The sequence below is a fragment of the Tamandua tetradactyla genome, chromosome 25 (assembly GCF_023851605.1).
Source record: "Tamandua tetradactyla isolate mTamTet1 chromosome 25, mTamTet1.pri, whole genome shotgun sequence".
NCBI classification, from domain to species: domain Eukaryota; kingdom Metazoa; phylum Chordata; class Mammalia; order Pilosa; family Myrmecophagidae; genus Tamandua; species Tamandua tetradactyla.
Genome location: NC_135351.1, coordinates 39,281,579 through 39,304,173, shown reverse-complemented (window position 1 = coordinate 39,304,173; position 22,595 = coordinate 39,281,579). Strand labels below are relative to the sequence as shown.

The 22,595-nt window shown below is 48.4% G+C and overlaps 2 protein-coding genes across 6 annotated transcripts in view; one reads left to right on the top strand and one right to left on the bottom strand.

Moving 5' to 3' along the window:
• TXLNB (taxilin beta) overlaps positions 1-19,398 on the top strand; it is a 39,471-nt gene extending 20,073 nt beyond the window's left edge. The window contains exons 5-10 of one of the 3 annotated variants that reach the window (XM_077143319.1): positions 1,595-1,789; positions 3,857-4,024; positions 7,604-7,678; positions 14,411-14,503; positions 16,755-16,850; positions 18,145-19,398. In XM_077143319.1, coding sequence (XP_076999434.1) covers positions 1,595-1,789; positions 3,857-4,024; positions 7,604-7,678; positions 14,411-14,503; positions 16,755-16,850; positions 18,145-18,879 — 1,362 coding nt within the window. In that variant the 3' untranslated portion in view covers positions 18,880-19,398. The remainder of the gene's footprint in view (positions 1-1,594; positions 1,790-3,856; positions 4,025-7,603; positions 7,679-14,410; positions 14,504-16,754; positions 16,851-18,144) is intronic. The other 2 variants (XM_077143320.1, XM_077143321.1) reach the window with 2 other exon arrangements.
• Positions 1-22,595, bottom strand: part of LOC143668785 (uncharacterized) — a 60,406-nt gene that overhangs the window by 11,211 nt on the left and 26,600 nt on the right. The window contains exons 1-5 of one of the 3 annotated variants that reach the window (XR_013168550.1): positions 21,156-21,682; positions 18,063-18,239; positions 14,058-17,956; positions 12,794-12,889; positions 5,235-12,346 (exon numbers count right to left, since the gene is read on the bottom strand). Coding sequence is in view for 1 of the 3 variants with exons in the window: in XM_077143324.1 (XP_076999439.1) it covers positions 12,794-12,889; positions 14,058-14,199; positions 17,867-17,956; positions 18,063-18,111 (377 nt within the window). In the remaining 2 variants the exon portion in view is untranslated. The other 2 variants (XM_077143324.1, XR_013168549.1) reach the window with 2 other exon arrangements.

Below are 22,595 nucleotides of genomic sequence, written 5' to 3'. Positions count from 1 at the left end.
TAGCAAGATTAAACTCTTTTATTCTAAAAGAATGAGAACAATCACAAAGCTAACAATTCTCAATATAGACATGCAGGAAATTTGGCCACATGGTTAGTGGTTAGCAATGAATGGAGAGTTTCGATTGTGAAGAAAAGAGAACAGAAGTGATATAAAAGTTAATTTCCAAGTCTTGACTGTTAAAGCAAAAGAGAGAAGAATTAGACGTTTCATTTCAGAGTTAAAGATCTGAAACTCAATATACTTTCAGATTCAAAATTTACATAGCACATTTCAATTGCCCTGACTGGCAAGTGGGACAATTGTTCTTTCAGACCGAAATAAAATATCCAGCTTATATTCAAAGACTTATTTTTCTATTCTTGAATTGCTGCTGCAATTGATACGTGGCTGTCTTGGCTTTCTTACTGGAGAAAGGTAAGTTCTCCTTACAAAGAAAAGTTTATGCAGTGATCAAGTAGATTTGCAAAACTTGGGTAATGTAATTACGGGTCTCCTGGGCCATGGTTCGTAAGAGGAATAGGAGGAGGTCTATTTGATTCCTCCTGCACCAAACCAAAGGACCACACAAGCTGTCCCCTCAGCTGGTGAAACCAACCAGGCCACAGTCAAGAGATGAAACCGTTATGAATCACTGCAGCCTGTACACTAGACGGGTGACCCATTGTCTTTAAAACAAACCTAATCCTCACTGGCCACAGAACTCAAGGTCCTCACGGCACCTGCCTGGGGGTGTGTACCCAGGACCCAAAGCATGCAGAGCACCTCACCCGGGGCTGAGCACTGCTGGTCTAGGAAAAAGGGAGGACTCACCCTACTTACCTGCTCCCTGGTTTCCTCTCATTGACCTCTGTGTGGGTTCGAAACTATCATGTACCCCAGAAAAGCCTGTTTTAATCCTGACCCAATCTTATGGGGCCAGACCTATTGTTTAGGGTAGAAGCCTTTGACTGGATTGTTTCCACGGAGATGTGACAAACCCAATCGTAGGTGTGGCCTTTTGATTAGATGGAGATGTGACTCCACCCATTCAAGGTGGGTCTTGATTAGTTTACCTGAGTCCTTTAAAAGGGTAAGCATTTTGGAGAAAACTCAGAACCAACAGAGACACAGACATTTGGAGATGCTTGGAGTGCCGACAAGAGGGCAGACGCCTGGACATGGACGTTTGGGGATGCAGAGCCCAGCAAATGTCATGTGCCTTTCCATGAATGCTGAGTAAGCCAGAACACACAGTTGTGTCCCAAAGGAGCTAAGTGAAGGCCCACAGATGCTTAGAGAGGAAACTAGTAGCATGAGAAGCTGGAAGCAATGGAACTGGGAAAAAGGAGCCGCAGACACCAGCCACATGCCTTCCCATGTGACAGGCATTGGCCTTCCTTGAGTCAAGGTATCTTTCTCTGGATGCCTTAGTTTGGACATTTTTCTGGCCTTAGAACTGTAAAATTGCATCTTAATAAATTCCGCTTTTAAAAGCCATTCTGTTTCTGGCATATTACATTTCAAGCATCATTAACAAACAACTTCTTCTTAAGTTCTCTCTGCCCAAGAGCATTCAACCAGCATAACAGCACATTTTCCTTTCCGTCCACAGGAGGAAACACTCCAGCGGGCACGCGAGGAAGAGGAGAAGAGGAAGGAGATCACAGGCCATTTCCAGAGCACTCTGACAGACATCCAGGCCCAGATTGAGCAGCAGAGCGAGCGGAATATGAAGTTGTGTCAGGAGAACACAGAGCTTGCAGAGAAACTGAAAAGCATCATTGATCAATATGAGCTCAGAGAGGAGGTGAGAGTCTCTACCACAGACCGGGGGGCCTTGCAACTCCAGACCTGGGTGGCGAGGGTGGGGGACTTGGGAAAAGAGAGTCAGGACCAGCCCTCTCAACTAACCACTATTTATGACTGAATTTCTTTTCCTATCCAAAATAAAGACAGACGGCATTACACAATAACTGGCTGCAAGTCATGTGGGATTTCTTCAAAATGCAATCACTGCAGGGGCAAGGCTGTAAACAGAAAATGAAAACAGTTTTTCCTTTTAAAATAGTACTTCTCAGCCTTACTAAAGCCTTCTTTATAAAAACCCAAAGTATCTCCCCACGCCGCCTAAATTAAGGGTCTATATTCTGCATGGCCCTTGAGCTTAAAAGAGCATGTTAGATAATGTAATAATTATAATAGTGGGCACCATGACCCAGGACTTGGGCTGGGCTGGGCAATGTGCTAAGTGCTGCACTCACCATGCAATACACCACATAAATGCCTCTACTAGTCCACACACCAGGTAATGATATATTATCTGCATTTTATAGTGGGGAAGCAAGGGTTTCGAGATTCAATCACTTCCTACCAACACAGAAGTCAAACATTCTCACCAAGCTTCACTTCTGATAGTTTACATTGGGGAGCTAGCAGCCGCTTTTGTTATCTGAAAATGACCTTATGATGTTCAATAACTTTTTAAAATTCCAGAAGCACTTTCAGGATTTTGATATGTCATTCCTTTCCCCATCCCACCCAGCCTCTGAAATCTCTCCTTTAAAATGTCACATGATGGGCGGTGCAATGGTGGCTCCATGGCAGAGTTCTTGCTGCCATGCCGGAGACCCGGGTTTGATTCCCAGTGCCTGCCCAGGCAGAAAAAAACTCACATGACCTAATGAAAATGGCCCTTTCACAAACATGCTAAGACTTTATCAGGAGAAACCCTGAGCTGACAGCACACAGTGGCAGTAGTTAGGTAAATGAAGAAATTCCCCCCAGCGAGCCCAAACACCCTGCTATCACTTTAGCTTGTCACAAAGATCAATCTAGCTGCAGAGTGGAAGTTCAGACTAAAGAAGGGAGAACAAGAGCGAAAAGGAAAGTGTCCATGCTCTCAACAGAGACCTCTGACGGGACAGGCTGGGAGGGCCCTATATCCTATGTCAGGGTTCCGGGGATGGGTGCTGACCAGGCCCAAGGGTAGAACCCCACACCTTCTCCTCTGCCCCAGAGGTCGAGGTGGGGCCCGAGCATCTCTTCCCAAGAATGTCATGAGGTGGGGCCCAGCTGTGGTGGAAGCAGCATGATGTTTGCTGAGCGACTCCCCCATGATGCCAGTTGTCCCCACCCCTAGAGGACAATTCCGGGGTCTGGGGGCCTTACCCAGACCTCGGCCACACGCCGGCGCCCCAGAGCTTCTCACAACCTGTGAGGCAAGGTGCGGCGGAGAACTGAGCCATATTCGCATTGTGACTGAAAGGGGCTCATGTCCACCCAAAGCCCCAGTACACCAAGAGGCGCTGCCTCAGACCCTGGTGTACTTCGCTGCCTGTGCCACCAGCTCAGTAAATAGCACCGTGGCGTGTAGTCACCAAATTTACAGAGATACCTTGGGGACAGTTACCGCTGTGGAACTCTGGGGCCCCCACTTTTGCAAAGTGTAGGGGCTGTCCCAGTCTCCCAGGGCTGCCCAGCCTGGGGGCATGACGGGGACAGGTCATCTCACAGGTCCCTGTACAACACAGGCTCCTGGAGGTGGCTGCCACCATGTGGCCATCTTCTCTGTCTGTCTGTCTGTGCCCAGCTTTCCTGTCCTTACAAGGGCTCACTCCATTTCGATTTGGCTGCATCTTAACTAATCACACTTTCAAAGATCCTATTTCCCAGGAGGGTCATAGTCACAGATCTGGGGTAGGACGCGAAAGTGACTTCGTGGAGAGCATAATGCACCCCAGGCAGGGGCTTCACCAATGCAGGGCTCTCACACCAAGCCATAACTGAGGGCGGTGCAGCCAGCCCCCTCTTTCTAAAGTCTTAAAACCTGGAGAGCTTGTGTTCAGGTGACTTTTTTTTTTTTACGCTTTTCAAGCATTTGTCACAGGCCGAGCTTTCCACGTGCCCTCTGTTTCTCCTTCAGCATCTGGACAAAATATTCAAACACAGAGAACTGCAGCAGAGGCTGGTGGACGCGAAACTCGAGCAGGCGCAAGAAATGATGAAGGAAGCCGAGGCGCGGCACAGCCGAGAAAAGGAATATGTACTTATCACTTCACTGGGGTACACTTCCGGTCTCACTGCGTGTCGGTTTTTGACAGCTGTCCCAGGGCCCAAAAGGGCTGAGAGGAGGCACATGAGCTTCTAAGGAAAGCCATGTGTGCCCGCCCAGTATGAGACGGTGTGCCCACAAGTGCTTTTACATTAAGGGGCCGTCCCCTCATTCAGCAGATGGTTTGCAGGGCCTGTCCCATGGAAAGCACCGTCCAAGGTCCTGGGATAGCAGGGCATGCCCCCTCGGAGAGTCCAGTTTAACTGGGAAGAGACAGGCGATCAATAAGTGAACTAACAGGAAGAGGCGCTTCACATAGCAATAAGCGTTCCCAGGGAAATGGAGGGGAGCTGCGGAGGGGCTCCATGAGACGGGTTGACCAGAAGCCCTCAGCGGGGCAGGAAGGACAGACGTCAGGGGGAGCAGGGAGGGAGCCTCTCACAGCTGCGCTGACTGCAGGGACAAGCTCAGGCAAAAGGAATCAGAGTGGGGGCAGAGAGGTAAGGAGCAAAGCACGCGCCAAGCTGGGGGGCTTTGCAAGGCTTGGGAAGTCATTTGATTTTATGCTCAATCAAATGGGGAAGTCCTGGGTCGTTTTAGCAAGGGAAGTGACAAAGCTGCTTCGCCTCTGTGGAAAATGAACTTGGCCCCTAGGTGAAAGATGGACTAAAGCGGAAGAAGAAAGCAAGAAGGTCATCACGAGGCTACGGCTGCACTCCAGAGGAGATGGGCCGATGACTCGCGTTAGAGGGTGGAGGTGGAGAAGAAGAGACCCAGATGGATAAAAATGATGTTTTCCATGTGAAACCAGCAGACGAAATAAGAGGAGGTGACAGGCAGGGATGGGATGAGTCAAGACAACTCCCAAGTTTTTGGTTTAGGAACTTGAATGGTGTCTCCACTGATTTCATTGACCCCAAACACCCCAAAGAGCTGTAGATCAGGGAATCAAGGCTCAGAGGGAGAACACAATGTGCATGTAAGGTCACCCGCGGCCCAGGAATGCGGCTGGTCGCAAACCCTGGGCGCCCATCTTCTCAGCCCCAGCTCTCTGGGACAGCATCCAGGGGTGTGGGTATGGGTGGGGGGTAGGTGGGGTGTGCAGTTCCTGGAGGGGGAGAGAAGTTGAGCTGTAGCCTGCCATTCTGGGGGGTGCAGGTGGGGGTGGGGGTGGGGTAAGGGGCAGCTGGGATGTGCAGTTCCTGGAGGGGGAGAGAGATTGAGCTAGAGCCTGCCATTGCTGGGTGGGGAGGTGTGGAGGGGGAGAAAGAATAGTAATTTTAAAATAGCTTCAGTTTTCAAATGTGGCAAAGAATACAAGAATTTGGGAAAATATCACCTGGTAGACACTGGAGATTTTCAAATTAGAAGTCCATATGCTCTTAAGAAAAGGATTAATTTATTAAATCCTTCAGCAACCTAGTTCTCAGAGTAAGAAGTAAAACATTTCAGTATTATTTTAAATCCAAGAAAACAAATACTCCGCTGTTGATATAATTACCAGCTTGGGTGAAACATGCTCCCCAATCAGACTCTTGGGTGGATGAGATGGCACTGCAACAGGGGAGCTGCAGGCCGAGGGTGGGCGTAAGTGTGGGGTGTCCCAGCCTTCGCAGGAAACCAGTGTGCTTCCTACCCCCGTTTACAAAGAAGCAGGTTCTGATTTCTGCTGTCCGTGGGGTACATCCTGAGAAACACTCTGAAGCCAGCTGCCCACTTGGTTTCCACTTTTGAAAGTGGTGAGATGTCCAGTGTGAGCTGGTGTGTCCTCGCCCCCCCCCCCCCGTGCAAAGGGCACACCTGCTTCCTCCGGGTCAGGTACCCCACCCCAGCTGCCCCAGGGGGCAGAAGGGAGACCATAGGCCTTTTCTATTGACCTCCCTTCACTGCACCCCAGGGGCCATGGGACAATTTCAAGTGCAGAGGTTGAGTCTGGAAATAGGAAAAAGTTGGCTAAGGAAAAAAGATGCCTTCAGGTTGTTAAAACTAGTAGTTTTATTGTTGCTTATTTGTTCTGATTACCAAAGTATGCCCAACGGACATGTTAAAAAATACAGTAGAAATCTCTTGACTGGTAGGCAGACTGACCAATCAGACTAACCCATGAGATTGGCCATTATCTCTGTAAATCGAGGGCTGGAGGGCGGGGTGCCTGCAGCAGGTAAGGGACTCCGATGCCTACAACACGCAGCCCAAGTTTGCCAAGAATCAGTTCTTTCTTCCCTTCCAGTTGTGCTTGTTCTTGAAAAGCAACAGAATGCTACATAAACCGATGAAATAGCAGCATGAAAAAGAAAGCCTTTTCCATGAAAACCATGTTTAATGCTTAAAAGACAAGATGCAGGCATATGGCACAGCCAATTTCTTTTCTTTTTTTTTTCACATGGGCAGGCACCAGGAATCGAACCCGGGTCTTCTGGCATGGCAGGCAAGCGTCCTTGCCTGCTGAGCCATCGTGGCCCGCCTGGCACAGCCAATTTGAAACTCCAGGGGAGTAGCCATAGTCTGGGGGCAAGATGTAAAATAATAGGGAATTATGCAATAGGGCTGCTTCACCAGCATGTTTATGCTCTTTGTTTATATAAAGATAAAGATAAATAAGCAACAACAAAACACACACACATATACAACTAGAAATTGTACCTGGCACATTATGGATGTGATTTTTGTAAGAAGACAACTCTGAATTCCAAGATCCATACCCAAAACGATGATGCTTACAGTCCTATGGCAAAAGACTGACGAACAAATGAACATTTACACATCTCAAGTTATAAGATACTATAGGTTTTAAGGCATAAATGAAGTTAGAGATGAAGTTATGTTATAAATGAACATTTATACAGTTTCAGCATTTTACATTTACATCATTTTTATACCTAAAACAAGTTTTTTAGTTTAACCCATCAGCTTCCGTGTTTGACCCTGTTAGAGGTGGGGAGTTTGAGAGGTTGCCTGGGGGGCAAGGAATTATAGGTCAAATGTGTAACCCAGTATTTCTCAAAATTTAGTCTATGGACTTCAGATATCAAAACCACTTGGAGAATCTGGGATAAATGTGGATCCAGTCACACCCTCTGCCTTCTGGCGCATCCTCTCTTAGAGGGGTCTGCGGTTTTATCTGCTCCCCAGGTGTTTAGGGGGCCTGCCACGGCAGAGAACAATGGACTAGAAGGTTAACTTTGGGTTTAAGAGAGGGGAGCAGTTGCCCACAAGCAAGCCCTGGGATGATCTGCAGATGTGATGCTCTGGAGATGGTCAAGCACTGTTTGGATGATTGAGAGTCTGGCCAGGATTGCTGGGGAAGGTCCCGAATTGGGTGGGAGGGTCAACTCTGTGTGATTCATGCTTGAGTTGGTGGGTAGTTTTCTTTTTGTCCCATTAAAACCACTCATCTATAGTTGAGAATATAATGATTTAAATCATAGGTTTTCACTTAGATTCTTTACATAGTTCTAAAAAAAATCATTTAAGAAGCTGAACTCCTAAGTTATTAAGTTTATCATGAAATTACAACTAGAAGGTAGTGTAAAAGACGACCTGGAGACCTTACATGCATTGTCTTTTCAGTTGCTGAACCAGGCAGCAGAGTGGAAGCTTCAGGTCAAAGTGCTGAAGGAGCAGGAGACGGTCCTGCAGGCTCAGGTAAGGGGGGCAGGGGGTGCTCCAACATGGGGTGCTCTCTCTACTGTTCCTAGGAAAGAGGCAGGAACCAAGGAAGCCTGCAGAAGCCCTTCCCCGTGTCCAGGTATCACAAGGCAGGAGGTGGCCCTGCAGGGAAACTCCACAAAAGAGAAGCAAAGTATTACATTTAAGCAGGAAAACAAATGCTTGTGCGCCAAGGACATCAGGTCAGAATGTGTGCTCACACGCAAAGGAGGGCAGAACAGGCTGCTGCCCGGGTCTCCCCATCTCTGCTCCTATCTCCTCTCCCTCTCCTCCCCCAGACCTGAGGACAAAATGCAAACATTCACATGCACCATGCAGAACTGCCAGTACTTAAAATGTACCCACATGTTTGATAGTATTTATAATAAAAAAGGAAATTGGAAAAATAGAGTCAGCACCCAAGTTTCTGGGGCTTTAGGGGTGGTCGGATCAGAAGTGAGTGAGCAGAATCTGTGGGCAAAGCAGGGACATCTTTTTGGCTTTGTGATGCCACTTGTATGTCTTTATTAGGCGATAAGAATTCATGTTTTAGACTCAAAGATGAGACTGGGGAAGGCAGCCCTGCACACCTTTCCCCGCGCCCGGGGGGCTGAGCCGACCCAGTCCTCCACACCCTTGGACCCATTCCACCAGGTTCTGGAAAGTCGCCCTGTTGGAGCCTGGAGACCCCCATCTCCAGAGGCTGCCAGGAGAAAGGTCCACAGCGTGAAGGGGTGGGGACACCAGAGAGCAACTCACACAGGGCAGGGGACCAAAGCCCTCCGAGCTGGGCGACTTTTGTCCACCAGGTCCGTGCGCAGACCGCTCAGCTGATGGGAGGTAACACAAAGCTTGCTCGATGCCGCTTTTTAAAAAAACATATTTAAACAAAACATGCTTGGTCAGTGTTATTTTAAAAACTAGGAAAAATAAGAGAAACAATCAGTAATTATACCACTGTATAGACAATAATGCACGCAGCATTTTATCTAGGCTCCTTAAAAGCACACTTTTCAACTAGGAATAGTTTTTCCCCAATATGACCTATTTTCTGATGATATTTCCAAATACTTTTAAAACACTAATTAGATAGAATATGAAGACATAATTATGTTTCTGACTATTAAGAGAATCAAAGGGCTCAGAGTTAAAAGGTTAAACTCTGAATTTACAGACTCAGTCCTCGTCCTTCAAGCAGGCAGGAACCCCGTGAAATCCTGGTGGATGGGGAGAGGTGGTAGGAAAGGGGGGGTGACAGCACTGCAGGGGGAGAGAGCCCTAAGATTTGGGCCAGGGTCTCCCAGGCGCTGCGAGCATAATCCATACCCCCACGCGAAATGAAGTTAATGACTTGACGAGAGATTCGTATTGTCAGACTCAGGGCCAGGGCATGAGTCACTCAGCCAGCAACAGAATCTAGGCCATTAATCATATGAGAAATAAAATATGGGAGTGTGACCCAATGTCCCACCTACACCCTACAAACTTGACAAGGCGTCTACCAGGGGTCCATGGACTCGCCAACACTCCCAGCCCCTCTGTCAGGACCGAGCGGAATCTGGGGACCAGTTGGAGTCTGCTGGGGATGGCGTGACCCTGGAATTGTCACCTCAACCCCTGGGACCCCAACGTCCATGGCCGTCATGACACCTTTGGGAACTACTGACCCCAGGCCGGAGGCCCCTCACTCCTGAGAAGCCCAGCCCTGGCCAGAATGTCAAGGCCCACCATGCCACGTGCCAACGCAGCACCCCCCACTGAACGGGGCGCTCTCTGGGGCGTTATGTCAGCTCTCGACCCCCAGCTAGGGTGGCTGATCGTCATGCCTGGCTGCACATTTTAGAAGGAGATGAGTCCACGAGTCTGCGGTCCAATGCAGGCTGCCTGTAGATCACGCCTGCAAAGCGCCCAGCTCAGGGCCCAGCCACGAGAGGCACAGTTCATCAGCCAGTCCCTACCACGCTAACAGTAGGGTTCCGCAGTAGGTGCTGGAGGCGCAGCTCAGCCCCGCTGAGCTCACATTCTTAGTGACAATTATGGGGTAAAATGCTGTTCATCACAACATTAGCTACTACTACGTACCACACAGGTGAGAAGCCACACAGGGAAATACGGGAGCAGAGCACATGGTCTTTCTCTTGGGCCTTTAAGGCACATTCAACGCCCACTGCTAGTTACCTAATCACGAGGACGAGAATCTTTGTAGGGTAAGGTGTAAACAGGCCCCTCCCAAAAATCAGCAACATCCTATTTTTAAAACATTTAAACCTTGAAAACTAGACAGTTCCCCAGACTCATTTGCACAGTGCTCCACATATCACCTTGGGGTTAAACTGTCTTCGAGGGGGTGGGGGTGGCCACAGGGGGTGGCCTCCGTCTTTCTTGGGGCCAAGGACCAGCTGTGTTATTTTCCTAGATTTAAGCGGGTTCGGGCACGATTCTTACTTAGGGAAGTGCAGCCTGCCTCTCCATTATATAAGCCAAGGCCACCTGTGAAGGGCAGAGAGGGCCTCCAGGACCCAGTTGTCACTGCAGTAGTGTGCCCTGGGATCATGAGGGTGGATGTGGGAAGGCAGCGACAGGAACAAACAGTGCCACGGGGAAGACTGAGAGCCCGCTGTTAGCAGCCGGTCACCCCCACTTTTACCAAGCACAGCTCCCTCGTCTACACAGGTGGAGAGGGGCTCCTGCGGCCCGCTCCGGACTTGTTCCAGAACAAACCCCACGGGCTGGCTTGGAGGATTCCTGCATGCGGTCCTGGTTCCTATCTGCATTTGCTGCTCATTGAAAAGGATGTGCATGTCACTCGCTCACTTATGGGTCTACTATCGAGGCAGTTATGCCATTTCTGACCCCAGAATAGTTTGTTGCCACTTCTGCCCCTGGCAGGAGAAATGCTGTTCAAGGCCTCAGTGCGTCCCTCCCATGCTGGTCTGATTCCTCTAAGGGAGAGCAAGATCGGCAGCACACTTCAAGGAGGGGAAATGGCCCCGGACAGACACCCCTGGCGCCAGCAAGAAGCCCCCCATTTGTAGACAGCATAAGAAGCGAGCGGCGGCAGCACTGACAACCTCAGAAATGCACCATCCACCTGCATTTTACCACCACTGACCATGAGATCAGGTGGGAAGGAAAGAGGAGAAAGAGCCCAGCCTGGTGGCGACGAAGGCAGAGAATGTGCCCAGGCTCGGCGCAGCTGTCTTCTCCATGGCACAGCCCTGGCACCGCCAGCACCAAGGACCCAAAATGCCACCAAGGATGACACCATGCCCAAGGGAGAGATGAGGGCTGGCCACAGTGCCCCTGGCTGGGGGCTGGGGGTAGCACCACACACACTCATGCCTGCCCTCTGCCCACAACCCCACTGCAGCCTGCAAGCTCAGAGGCAGCAAGAGGGGGGCTTGGAAGGACCCCAGGTGGCTGCTGGAAAAAGAAAAGGGAGGAAATAAGTTGATGCTAACAGCAGAGGCTTGGCCAAGAAACCAAGTGAAGGATTTTGTAATAGAAATTGAACATGACCTGCTGGGGGTGACTGTCCCTGCTCCAGGGCAAGGGATGAGTGCAGTGTGGGCAGCCAGTCCCCCAGGGGCTGGCCCAGGGCGCAGGGCCTCAGCCAGAGAGTCTTGACCCTTCAGTGTCAAGAGTCAAGTCCCTACCAGAATTTGGAAAACATGAAATAGAATGGAATGGAATATGTTAGAGTGTGTTTTAGTTTCCAGGCTGCTAAAACAAATAACTGTACAACGGGTTGGTGAATTAGTTTATAAGTTGCTGGAATGTGCTATATCAGAAATGGAATGGCTTTTAAAAAGGGAATTTAATAAGTTACAAGTTTACAGTTCTAAACCTATAAAAATGTCCAAAATAAGGTACCCAGCTCAAATTACCTTAATTCAAGAAAGGACTATGGGTCAGGAACACCTCTGTCAGCTGGGCAGTCACGTGGGTGGCATCTGCTGGTCTCCTGGTCCTGGCCTCCAATGCGTTCAGCCTCTGTCCCTGTGGAAGTTTCTCATTTTGCTTCTCTGGGGCTGACTTTCATCCCTTGACTTCCCTTGGCTCTCTGCAGGTTCTGACTTGTTTAACATCTCGTGGCAGTGTCTCCTGGGCTCCAAACATCTCCAAATATCCGTATCTCTGTTCTCCAACTGTCAGCATCTGTGTCAGCTCTGCTCTGAAGTTTCTGTTGGCTCTATCATTTCTCTCAGCTCTGTTCTCTCTAAAATGTTTCATCTTTTATAGGACTCCAGACCCATTCCTTTTAAAGGAATCAAGAACCACCTGGAATTGGTGAAGTCACATCTCCGTGGAGATAATCTAATCAAAAGTTTCTCCTCACAAGACTGAATCAGGATTAAAATATAGCTTTTCTGGGGTATACAATACTTTCAAACCAGCACAGGTGGCTTAACAACAGGAATTCATTGGCTCATGGTTTCAGAGGCGAGGGTTGCTTCCTTCCAGGTCAGCATCTTCCAGCTAGCCCGCAATCTCTGGGGTCCCTTGGCTTTCTTGTCACCTAGCAATGCGCATGGTGGTGCTCTCCTTTCTCTCCCAGGTTCCACTGACTTGCAGCATCTGGCTGCTCCCCGTGTTTTCTTTTCTTCTATCCAATTTCCTTTTCTTATAAGTACTGCAGCCACGTCGGAGTCAGTTTGGACACACCTTAATTAACAACATCATCAAAGGTCCTATTTACAAATGGGTCACACCTACAGGGCTAGGGGTGAGGACCGGAACTTGCTGTTTCTGGGGAATGGGATTCAATCTCTAACAGAGTGCACTGCATATCATAAGAGTAAGCACTGTTTAATGCACCTTGTGTGGGTGTGTGCAGGAGCATGTGAATTTATACATGGGATAAGTGTGTGCGTGTTTGTGTGGGGGGGCATGTGTGAATGTATGTGTGCAAAAGTGGGTGTGCACATGTGTGTGAGTGTAAACATGGGCATGGGACTATGTATCTGTGCAGGTGTGGGTGTGTGCCCACATGTGTGTATGAGTGTGTATGTCAGAATGAAAAAGCGTAGGGCATCTTCCTGATTCCCTGATTCTCCTTTCCCCTGTGTTCTCTATTCTAGAGGCAAAGGAATTGTGAGACACAGATCTTACCCACAGATGAGCCCCCATGCTCTGCCACACACTCCTGGCACTAACGAGTGATTCCAAAATGCTGGCCGGCTGTTGCTTGACTTTTCTTTGGAAAATCTGTACCACAGAAAGGATTTATGTTCTCATTTTGTTGTTTACTGCAGTAAAACCTCTGCTACTCTCAATCAGTTGGGAATGGGCCCTTCTAGATGAGCACGTTTTCTGGGTGCCAGGGCTGCCTGACCCACACATATTCCCCCCACACCCACCGTGAACTGGGAAGTCTCGCCGCTGGCTTCCAGTCACTCGTCATCTCAGCTCTGCTCCCAAATGGCTGTCCCGCGGGCGCCCCTCAAAGCTGATACTCCTTTGTGGCCTGCCACCCAACTCTCCCCAGCTACCAAGCGCAGGCTCCCTGTGGCTGGAAGCTGCAAGTTTGTTTCTTGACAACAAGTACGCTTTTGTGCCTATTCAATTAACTTGGGTAGCAAAGGCTCCCTTGAAAATGGGGGTTTTACTAACTTGAATAATCCATAGTAATCCCCACTCACTTGAAACATGCCCTCCTAATATGATTTTCCTTCAAGGCTGGGTTTAAGCATCACCTTCTCTACTAAAGCTTGGCTTGCAGGATTGCTGCTACCCCCTGCCATTGCCCTGTACCTCACTGCCTCAAACAGCCCTGTACCTCACCGAGGGGCTCAGCTAAGGGTGCCATGCCCAAGGCCCGCAGGGGATCAGTTCAGGTTATCAAACCCCTCAGGTCTGATAATTCTCTGGAAAAACTCATAGAACTCAGGAGAGTTCTAAATGAATGATCACAGTTAATTATAGACAGCAAAAAAGGATACAAATCAGAAGGGACCAAAAGAAGAAACCCATAAGGTGAGGTCGGGGAGGGTCCCCAAACTCAAAGCTCCTGGCATCCTCCCCCAGAGGAGTAGGACGTGCCCCCTCCCGGCACAGCACGTTGTCACAACCAAGGAAGCCCCCGGTGTCCAGCGTCTCATCACCCAGCAGGGTTGATGGACCGAGTGCCCACTGGTGAGCTCAACCCCAGCCCCTTCCCCTCCGACTGCACAGGGTTGGCCTCTGGCCTGGGGGCCCCACCCCGAGACTACAATGAGGCCCCTCAGGGAGTCACCTGGTCCCCTCTAGTAGCAGGTGTGTGCCGTAACAAAGTGCCATAACAAAGACACTCCCACTCCATGGGAAATGCCAAGTGCCCTTTATCTCCCAGGAGCCAGGACTAGGCTAGACCTCCCCTATGACCCAAATTCCTCACCCCATAGCCATCCCGTAGTCAAGTGGCCTTTGAGGTTGTCTCCCCACCATGAGCACAGGCCCCTCCGAGGCACAGGTGGGGCTCCTCTGTACATGGAGTCTGTGCTTCTGTTCGGTGCTCACTAAGTGCCCGTCGGTAAGAGCTGCGGTATAAGGAAATGTTCCATTATCTCGTTGTTGACGAAAGAAGGGCTTCAGTCATACTTTCCGACCTAGGTTAATCTCACGATGAATAAAATAGCTGAACATGCTCCCGACACTGAACTGTGAATTTCCTTAACTGGTATTTCTTCTCAAATAGCATTCTGTTCTGGACGTCTTCTGAAATAGACCCACTCTCTCCTCTGCCTACAGCTCACTCTCTACTCGGGAAGGTTTGAAGAGTTCCAGAAGACTCTGTCAAAGAGCAACGAGGTGTTTGCCACTTTCAAACAGGAAATGGACAAAGTGAGTGTTACTTATCAGCCCAAAGCACTGACAGGCAATTCTCCTTTGGGCCTGCCGAGCTCTCGCCAGGATATTTCAGCGCACTTCGTGAGGTAATGAGACGTGTCTGGGTGTGGATGATGTTTGGGCTATATTATTTTACTGGTAAGTATCTGGTGAATTAATCTTAGCAAGAGTTCAAAAGTACTAGGATAAATGTTCACTCTGAAAATGAGTATTTTTTCTAACTTTTTCAAAAAGAGGAAAGGCAAGAGGTAGCGATATCATGTGTTATTGTAAATACTGATGTCAAAAAACTTCTAATCTTCTGAAGCTGTCAAAAAAACAAATCTTCAGTACAAATATGGAGGCGCAGGATGATAGAGTGGAACATACTATTGTGTAGAATTCCTTCTAAAAGGGAAGATACATCTTATGCCATAACTGGCAGAGCCCAGAAAGAGAAAGGAAAGCCAGATTCAAATCCTGGGTGGGCCATGTGGTCCCCAAGTGGCCTTCAACAATTCACTGTACCTCCCTGAATTCCACTTTTCTGACCTATAAATTGAGGTACGATTTCTCTTGCCTACTGCACAAAGCTGTGGAGTCCAGATAAATTAATGTATATAAAAAAGTAAACACATTCTTAATATTTTTAAAAAACATTTTGAAAATAAATGTGCTAATATCATTGGACATCTTGTTTAAATCTTGCTTCTTTTTAGTGCCTTCTGAATACAAAATCAGTATCTGGATTGTGTTTTAAGTATTAAAACACATTAAGCATTAAACCTTTTTAAGTATAGAAAGTACACTTTAAGATATTTTTGTGAAATAATGTAAGTTTCACAATTCAATAAGCAAACTTAAAGAGACCAAGGCTTGTTAATAATTATAATTTTCTTACTGTTAGATGGATCTATCCATTTGAAAAGTTTTTATTTATTTCAAAATGATAAGAGTTTTAAGATTGGAAAAATTGGAGTAAATGGTGCAGAAGTTCTCAATCTGGGGTCTATTTATTGACTTATTAGTAATCTGAGAATACCCTGGAAATTAACAAAAATAAATGACATCCATGAGCACATTTGCTTTTCTCTGAAGTGAGATTCTATAGATTTCATTAAATACTTCACAAGGTTGATTACTTCAAAATGTTTCTAAATTACTAACTTGGGTAAGACATGAAAACATTAAAAAGCCACTCGAGACTCAGCAGGCTTCTCAGTGGAGCCAGAGGCAGCTGGGCCAGCCCCTGGCACTCAAGGGTCCCTGGCTAAAGCAGCCTGATGCAGGGCAGTGAGGTCCCTGCTGGTCCAACAAAGGAGACCACACCTGATCAAATAGCCTGTCCTTCAATACAACAAGCAGAGAGTGAGCTCACAGCCAGGAACCCGAGTCTCAGGGGGAAAAGGATGGGCTGCATTGTATTCATGCCTGTGGCCCCCACACCCAGCCTTGGGCACACAGAGACCAGCATATGCTGTGCTATTAGTAGGTTCTGCATTTGCAAATTCATCTCCTTCCTAAAATTTATTTGTAACCCCCAAATCAATTGTTGCAGTGTTTTCTAGACATGCACAGAGCAGGGAAAAATTTGAGTTGTCCCACGCGCCTATTCCCAATTGAGGTTGAACAAGGTGATGTTCTGTCTTCTTGTTTCAACTCTGAGATGATAAGGGTCCTTTTCAAGGTTGCATTTAGTGCCAAGCTGTCCACATTTTTGTATTTTTTGTTGGCAATTTTGCTGTTTAAAATGGCCCCCAGGAGTAGTGCTGAAGTGCTGTCCAGCGTTCCTAAGTGCTAGAAGGCTGTGATGTGACTCGCAGAAAACATACTCGTGTTAGACAAACTTCGTTCAGGTGTGAGTTACAGAGCTGTAACTCAGTTACAGCTGAAACAATGATATATATATATTAAATCAGGTATTTTAAAAGCCATGCTGGCTTTCTTGCTGGTGGTCAAATAAATCAACTAAATTGTAAGTTTATGAGACTTGGTAAAGCTGTTTTTATTTGAAATGAAAGAAAAACAACAACAAAACAATGTCCTGAGATGGCTCTGTTGCCAAAAAAGCTTACTCACTGCTGACCTAAATGATTCCAAAGAAAATCACTGATCTTCTCCCTCAATCCTCATTTCCTGACATGGAACATGTGTTTCCTTCAGTAGCTGGTGACCAAAGGACTGTTTTTGATCTGGCATGGAATGAATAGCTTCCTTGAATTATTAACTCTTCAGGGTTAACATTCAAACACTCTGCTTTCCACAGACAACTAAGAAAATGAAGAAGCTGGAAAAGGACACGGCCACATGGAAAGCCCGCTTTGAGAGCTGTAACAAAGCCCTGTTGGACATGATCGAAGAGGTGAGGAAGGCTTTCCCTTAGCTCCTGTTGTACTTTCCTGGCCGCTCAGGCAAACACCATGCAATGGGTTGGCTTAAACTATGGGAATTTATTGGCTCTGTGTTTTGAGTTTGGAGAAGTGTAGAGTTGAAGTGCATCAAGGCCCTGCTTTCTTCCCAAAGACTGTCATTCTGGGGCTGGCTGCTGGCTCCTCTGTCACTTGACAAGGCCCCAGCGGCCTCGCCTGGGCTCTCCTTTCTCTTCTGGGTTCCGTTGGCCTTTAGCTCCTCACTTTCCATGGCTTGCTCTCTGTGTGAATTCCATCCTCTTCTAAGTGACTCCAGTCATAGGAGTCAGACCATCCTGACTGAGGTGGGCCATGCCTTAACTGAAGTCACCTCATCAAAAGGTGCTACTTACACCAGGTCCACATACAGAGGAATGGATTACATTTAAGAACCTGTTTTTCTGGGCACACAGCTCCCACCCACCATAGCTCTCCCTGCATCTAGTCAAAATACTCCTACTTAGAAAATAACTACGACCATTTTATGGAACAGTACAAAGGATTACTTTTGAAAAAGTGAGTTTTTCTGGGACAGGACAGGGAAATGCTGATGTTGTGTCAGGTTCTGAATAGGGTTTGAGACTTTAAATGAAAGAGATGCCCCCTGACCTTGAGGGCCTTCCCCTGCAAATAAGTGAAAAAGTCTAGGTGTGATCCTAGAATCGAGAATAGCGCGATGGCAGTGAAGGGGTGAGGTGACCGGAGCCCTTTCATGTACAAACACACTGACATTTCTAGAGAAAACCAGTCGGGCTGAAAAGTTGGAGCAGCCAGCATCCTGGATCAGTGTGTACTGAGTTTCTCTGGTTTAACTTCTATTCAGTTTATCCCAAATTGCCACCAATTCAGAAGAGATGTGCTTCCTATTTATAAACCTAAATGCAAACAGCTTCTGGGGTTAACCCAGAGCAGTTTATCTAGAGAACGACAGAGGAGGCCCCTCGTGTGCTCTGCCACAACCAGCGCTTACCCATCTCAGTCTTGGAAGCAGACATATCCTCGACTTTAAGATTCTGGAGGCTGTGCATGGGAGCAGAAGACACCTGGCCACCTTTCTTTCCTACAGAAGGAACACAGTAGTTAAAATTCTAGCCAGGTCTAGTATGCTGCAAAATAAAGAAAGGTGCCACCCCTGACCAAGCAGCTGCCCAGCTGTCACTCTGTACCGGTGGCCGTGCCTGTCCCCAGAAAGCATCCTGGCCACGCTGCGCTCATGCCGCTCCATGTGTGCTTGTTTTCCAATCACAGAAAGCGCTGAGAGCCAAAGAATACGAGTGCTTCGTGATGAAGATCGGGAGGCTAGAGAATCTCTGCCGAGCATTACAGGAAGAGCGCAACGAACTCTACAAGAAAATCAGAGAAGCCAAAATGCCCGAGAGACCTGAGGGAAGTCAGCCCACTTCTGACGAGGAGCCAGAGCCTGGGGTCGCGGGGGGCGGTGGGGTTCAGGACGCCGCACAGAACCTGGCGGCCGCCCTCCAGGTGATGCATGAGCTGGAGGCTGCCCACGGCCAATCTGGAGAAGTCCAACCCCAGCTGGGAAGCCCTCAGAGGGGTGGGGCCTCCATCCTCGGGGGGCTAGAACAAGCCGCTCTGCTCCCCTCACCTGAATCAGAGTGCCACCTGCCTCCCCCACCTCCCCAGGCTGAGGCTGAAGGAGGCGAGCAGGCAGGGCCACCCCCCAAGGGCAGCGATCCCCCAGCCAGGCTGGGGGCCGAGGCCCAAGGTCAGCATCTCCCTGGTGGAGCCGAGGCTGGGGTGGAAGCTGCCAGTCCAGTCCCAGAGTCCCTGGCCGAGGCCTCCCTACCAGTGATGGGAGCAAACGGTCCTGTCCCACCTGCCCCAGCAGGCGAGCAGCCTCCAGTGGAAGGGCCCAGGGGTCAGGCCAGTCCCCAGCCCCCGCTCCTGGCCACAGGGACCTCAGGGGCCACGCAGCCACCCAAAGGGGCCACCGTCACCCACCAGGAATCCCCCAGCCTCTGAGGCCGCGCCTTCCTGCCACAGCATGTCTGCCACAAGAGGCCTGCAGGGCTGCAGGGGTGGAAGGGAAGCGGCGAACCCCTTTCACATTGATTGATAGTTATTTTCCCAAACATGCAGCAGCAAATTTATAGTAATATATTTTATTATATATTTTTAAATTAATATAATTTTAATATATTATATTAATTATATTAATTTGGCATTAGGAAGGTATTGACTTCAATTTCTTAATCAATAATAAGGTTTGGTATTTTAAGACTGCCATTGAAATAGATCATTACCAGAAATGTGATGTTTTATTTCTAAATATCATTTAAGAAGTTCCATAGTAAGTAATGGACGTTCCGTGTACCATTTAAACACTACATACATAATATATACATGGGAGTGCATACATGTGCACACAGATATATCTACAAATGTGTACTGATATGTATGCATGTGTGTAATGTGTGTGAATATATACATGTATATATTATATATGCATTCAAATGTATACATTAAACATGTATTTGTCTCGCCCTGTTTGGATTTCCATCTTTGTAAACAGGTAGATGCTCATCAAACAAGGATCCATTCTTTGCACCTGGGACTATAGTAAATGCATGTTCTGTGAAACAGCAGCGGGATCAGATCATAAATATGTAGCCCATCATTATGTAACCCAACGGTAGATCAATCAGTTGGGCTGCATGATCCCATGAGAGAACAGGGGTTGGGGAAGGGGCTGAGGTCTGTGCCAAGAGCAGGATGACCGCCACCGGTATGGCCAGGGGACAGGACGGCGCAGCTGGAGACGGCCCACAACTCCCAGTTGTTTCCCATGCTCCCGCCCTGCCCAGGACCCCACCTGAGCGCCCCAGAGTGGCCCTAACACACCCCGCACACTGGTGGGCTTGACCAGCAGGAAGTTATCGTCTCACCGTTCTGGAGGCCTCAGGTCCCAAACCAAGGTGCAGGCAGGCTCGCGCTCCCTCTGCGGTCCGCAGTCTCCGCCTCCAGCCTCCTCCTGCCTCACGCCTCCTCCTGCACCCGCATTTCCTCTGCTCGCAAGGACCCTGATTCGGTCTGGACTCCCCCTAACAGGATCTCCCCAGAGCCTATTTACGAGGAGCCCCACCACAGGCTGGGGGTAGAACTGAGCATGCCTCTGTGGGACACATCTCTGACTCACCCCCATGTGCCGAGGCCAAGCTAGTGGCTGCCTGCGGGGTAGGCTCAGGAGGAAAGGGGGCCGCGATGGGGCCAGGCTGCAGGCTGAGAGGAGCCTCCCGTGGGGTGGGGGCCTGGAGTTGGACCTTCCCCCTGGCTCTTCCACGCCTTGGTTCCTCCTCGCCATGGTGCACAGCTTTGTCCAGGGGGCCAAGCCCACCTTGTACTACCACGGACCCTTCTCCATTCTCAAAGCACCTACCCTCTTCCCAAACCCCTGCCTTTGGGGCAGGAAGTTACACCCACCCCACCTCCATCAGTAAGAACCATCCCTCAGGGTCTCAGCCTGAGTGATGAGGCTTCCCACCAGCATTTCCCGCTTTGAGGGCTACTCTACAGGCCAGAAGTATAAAGCACGGAAGTCCCTACCCAAAATCTTGTGACATACAGGTGAGGCCTCGGGAGAAGGCAAAGCTGAAAACATCTGGTTTCCCCCTGAGTGTTACAACATCACTCAGCAGGAGCTTCTAGTAGCAGTGACGGCATGAAGGTAAAAGTAAAGGAAGCTGGGACAATGGGAAAGGAAGGGTTCAGGGAAACAGGAAAGAGGGAGCGAGGAAAAAAGGTCTCACCCAATCCTGCCTTGAAAAGTAGAGAAGGGGGTAAAAGGAAGCCTCTCTTCCACAAGCCTGGACCCCGGGCACTCGCGGGCAGTTGCCTCATGCCACCAAGAATTGTGAACGGTACCAAGTGGGCTGGAAGGGTGGGTGATGACCAAAATGACAGCAGGAGAAAAGAGCCAGAGAGAAGGCCCAACACCATTGGAGGGACCGAGCATCTTTAAAGGCAGAAAATATGATCATCGAAGGGCACCCAGCCAAATTCAACCTAACTGTAGATCTCAGAATTTATATGCATTCAATTCAGAGCCAAAGGAGGGTCTCGTCCCCACTGTTTGCAGAGGCAGAGCTTCCAAGAATGGGTGTGGTTGGGTTCTCCTGGTCTCAGTTTGGGCGTGAGCCAGAGAAACAGGTGGTGGGGGGGGCGGGTGGTGGAAATGGACTCAACTGACACCAAAAGCATGTGTTTCTCCCAGGAAGCTTGCAAAGTGACATGCAACTCACCACCGAGAATGTCTCGGGCAGAACTCCAGGGACAGTCAGTGCCTGAATGTGTGTGCAGAGCTCGAACAAACTCTGGGAGAAGTTTGTTATCATCAAAGCATGTTTCCACAGAGCCCTCTGTGTTAGCATTTGGCCTTGCTGCTTATAACAACAGCTCTCAGGACTGGGAAAAAAAAGGGAATTCCGTTCTTTATTGAGTTCATACAACTACGTCCAGAGATGCCAAGCTTACTTCCAGAAACACAAGAGTTGTGTCATGTTTTCTAACTTAAATAACTACAGTTTGTGTGTCTATTAATAAGGTACTTCTCTAGTAGTGGTTTATTCTTCTGATTCTCATTTATTTTTATTTTACTTTATTTTATTTTATTTTTACTCTTATCATTTCTATGTTTCAATAAATACCTCATGAAGATTAAGGTTTAACTCCATGGTTGGTTGAATTTTTGGTCTCCATGTAGAACATAAATGATCCAGGACTTTGAAAATATAAGTGTGGTGGGGGTGTGTGATCTGGTATGTGTGACTGTGTGTGTGAGTCTGTGTGCATATACTGCTATGTGCATGTGGTTGTATATTGTGATTTGCATATATGTGTGTGGTGTGTAATGGTTTGTGTGTGTGCACTGTGCAGTGGTTTTATGGTGCCTGTGGTGTGTGTGCCTGGTGTGTAATGGTTTTGTGTATGCATGTGATGTATGTGGGTGGTGTGTAGTGGTTTTTATTAGGTATGTGGTATGTGCAGGTGGAGTGTGATGGTTTGTGTGCATGTATGTAGATGTGTGTGTCTGGTGCATAATAGTTGTGCATGTGTGGTGTGTGTGGTGTGTGTGATGCGTGTGGTGCACACATGTTATGTGTGGTGTGTGTGGAGTGGTGTATGTGTGTGGTGTGTGTGTGGTATGTGTGCGGTGTGTGCAGTGTGTGTGGTGTGTGTGGTATGTAGTGGTGTGTGTGGTATGTGTGTGGTGTGTGTGGTGTGTGCGGTGCGTGTGGTATGTGTGTGGTGTGTGTGGTGTGTGTGGTGTGTGTGGTGTGTGGTGCGTGTGGTGTGTAGTGCTGTGCTGGTTTGAAAGGAAGTATGCTCCCTAAGAAAAGCCATGTTTTAATATAAATCCCATTTCATAAAGGTAGAATAATCTCTATTCAATACTGTATGTTTGAAACTGTAATGAGATCATCTCCCCAGAGGATGTGATTTAGTCAAGAGTAGTTGTTAAACTGGATTAAGGGATAACATGTCTCCACCCATTTGGGTGGATCTTGATTGGTTTATTGGAGTCCTATAAAAGAGGAAATACTTTGGAGAAAGAGATTCAGAGAGAGCAGAGAATGCTGCAGTACCACCAAGCAGAGAGTCCACGAGCCAGAGACCTTTGGAGATGCAGAAGGAAAACACCTCCCGGGGAGCTTCACGAAACCGGAAGCCAGGAGAGAAAG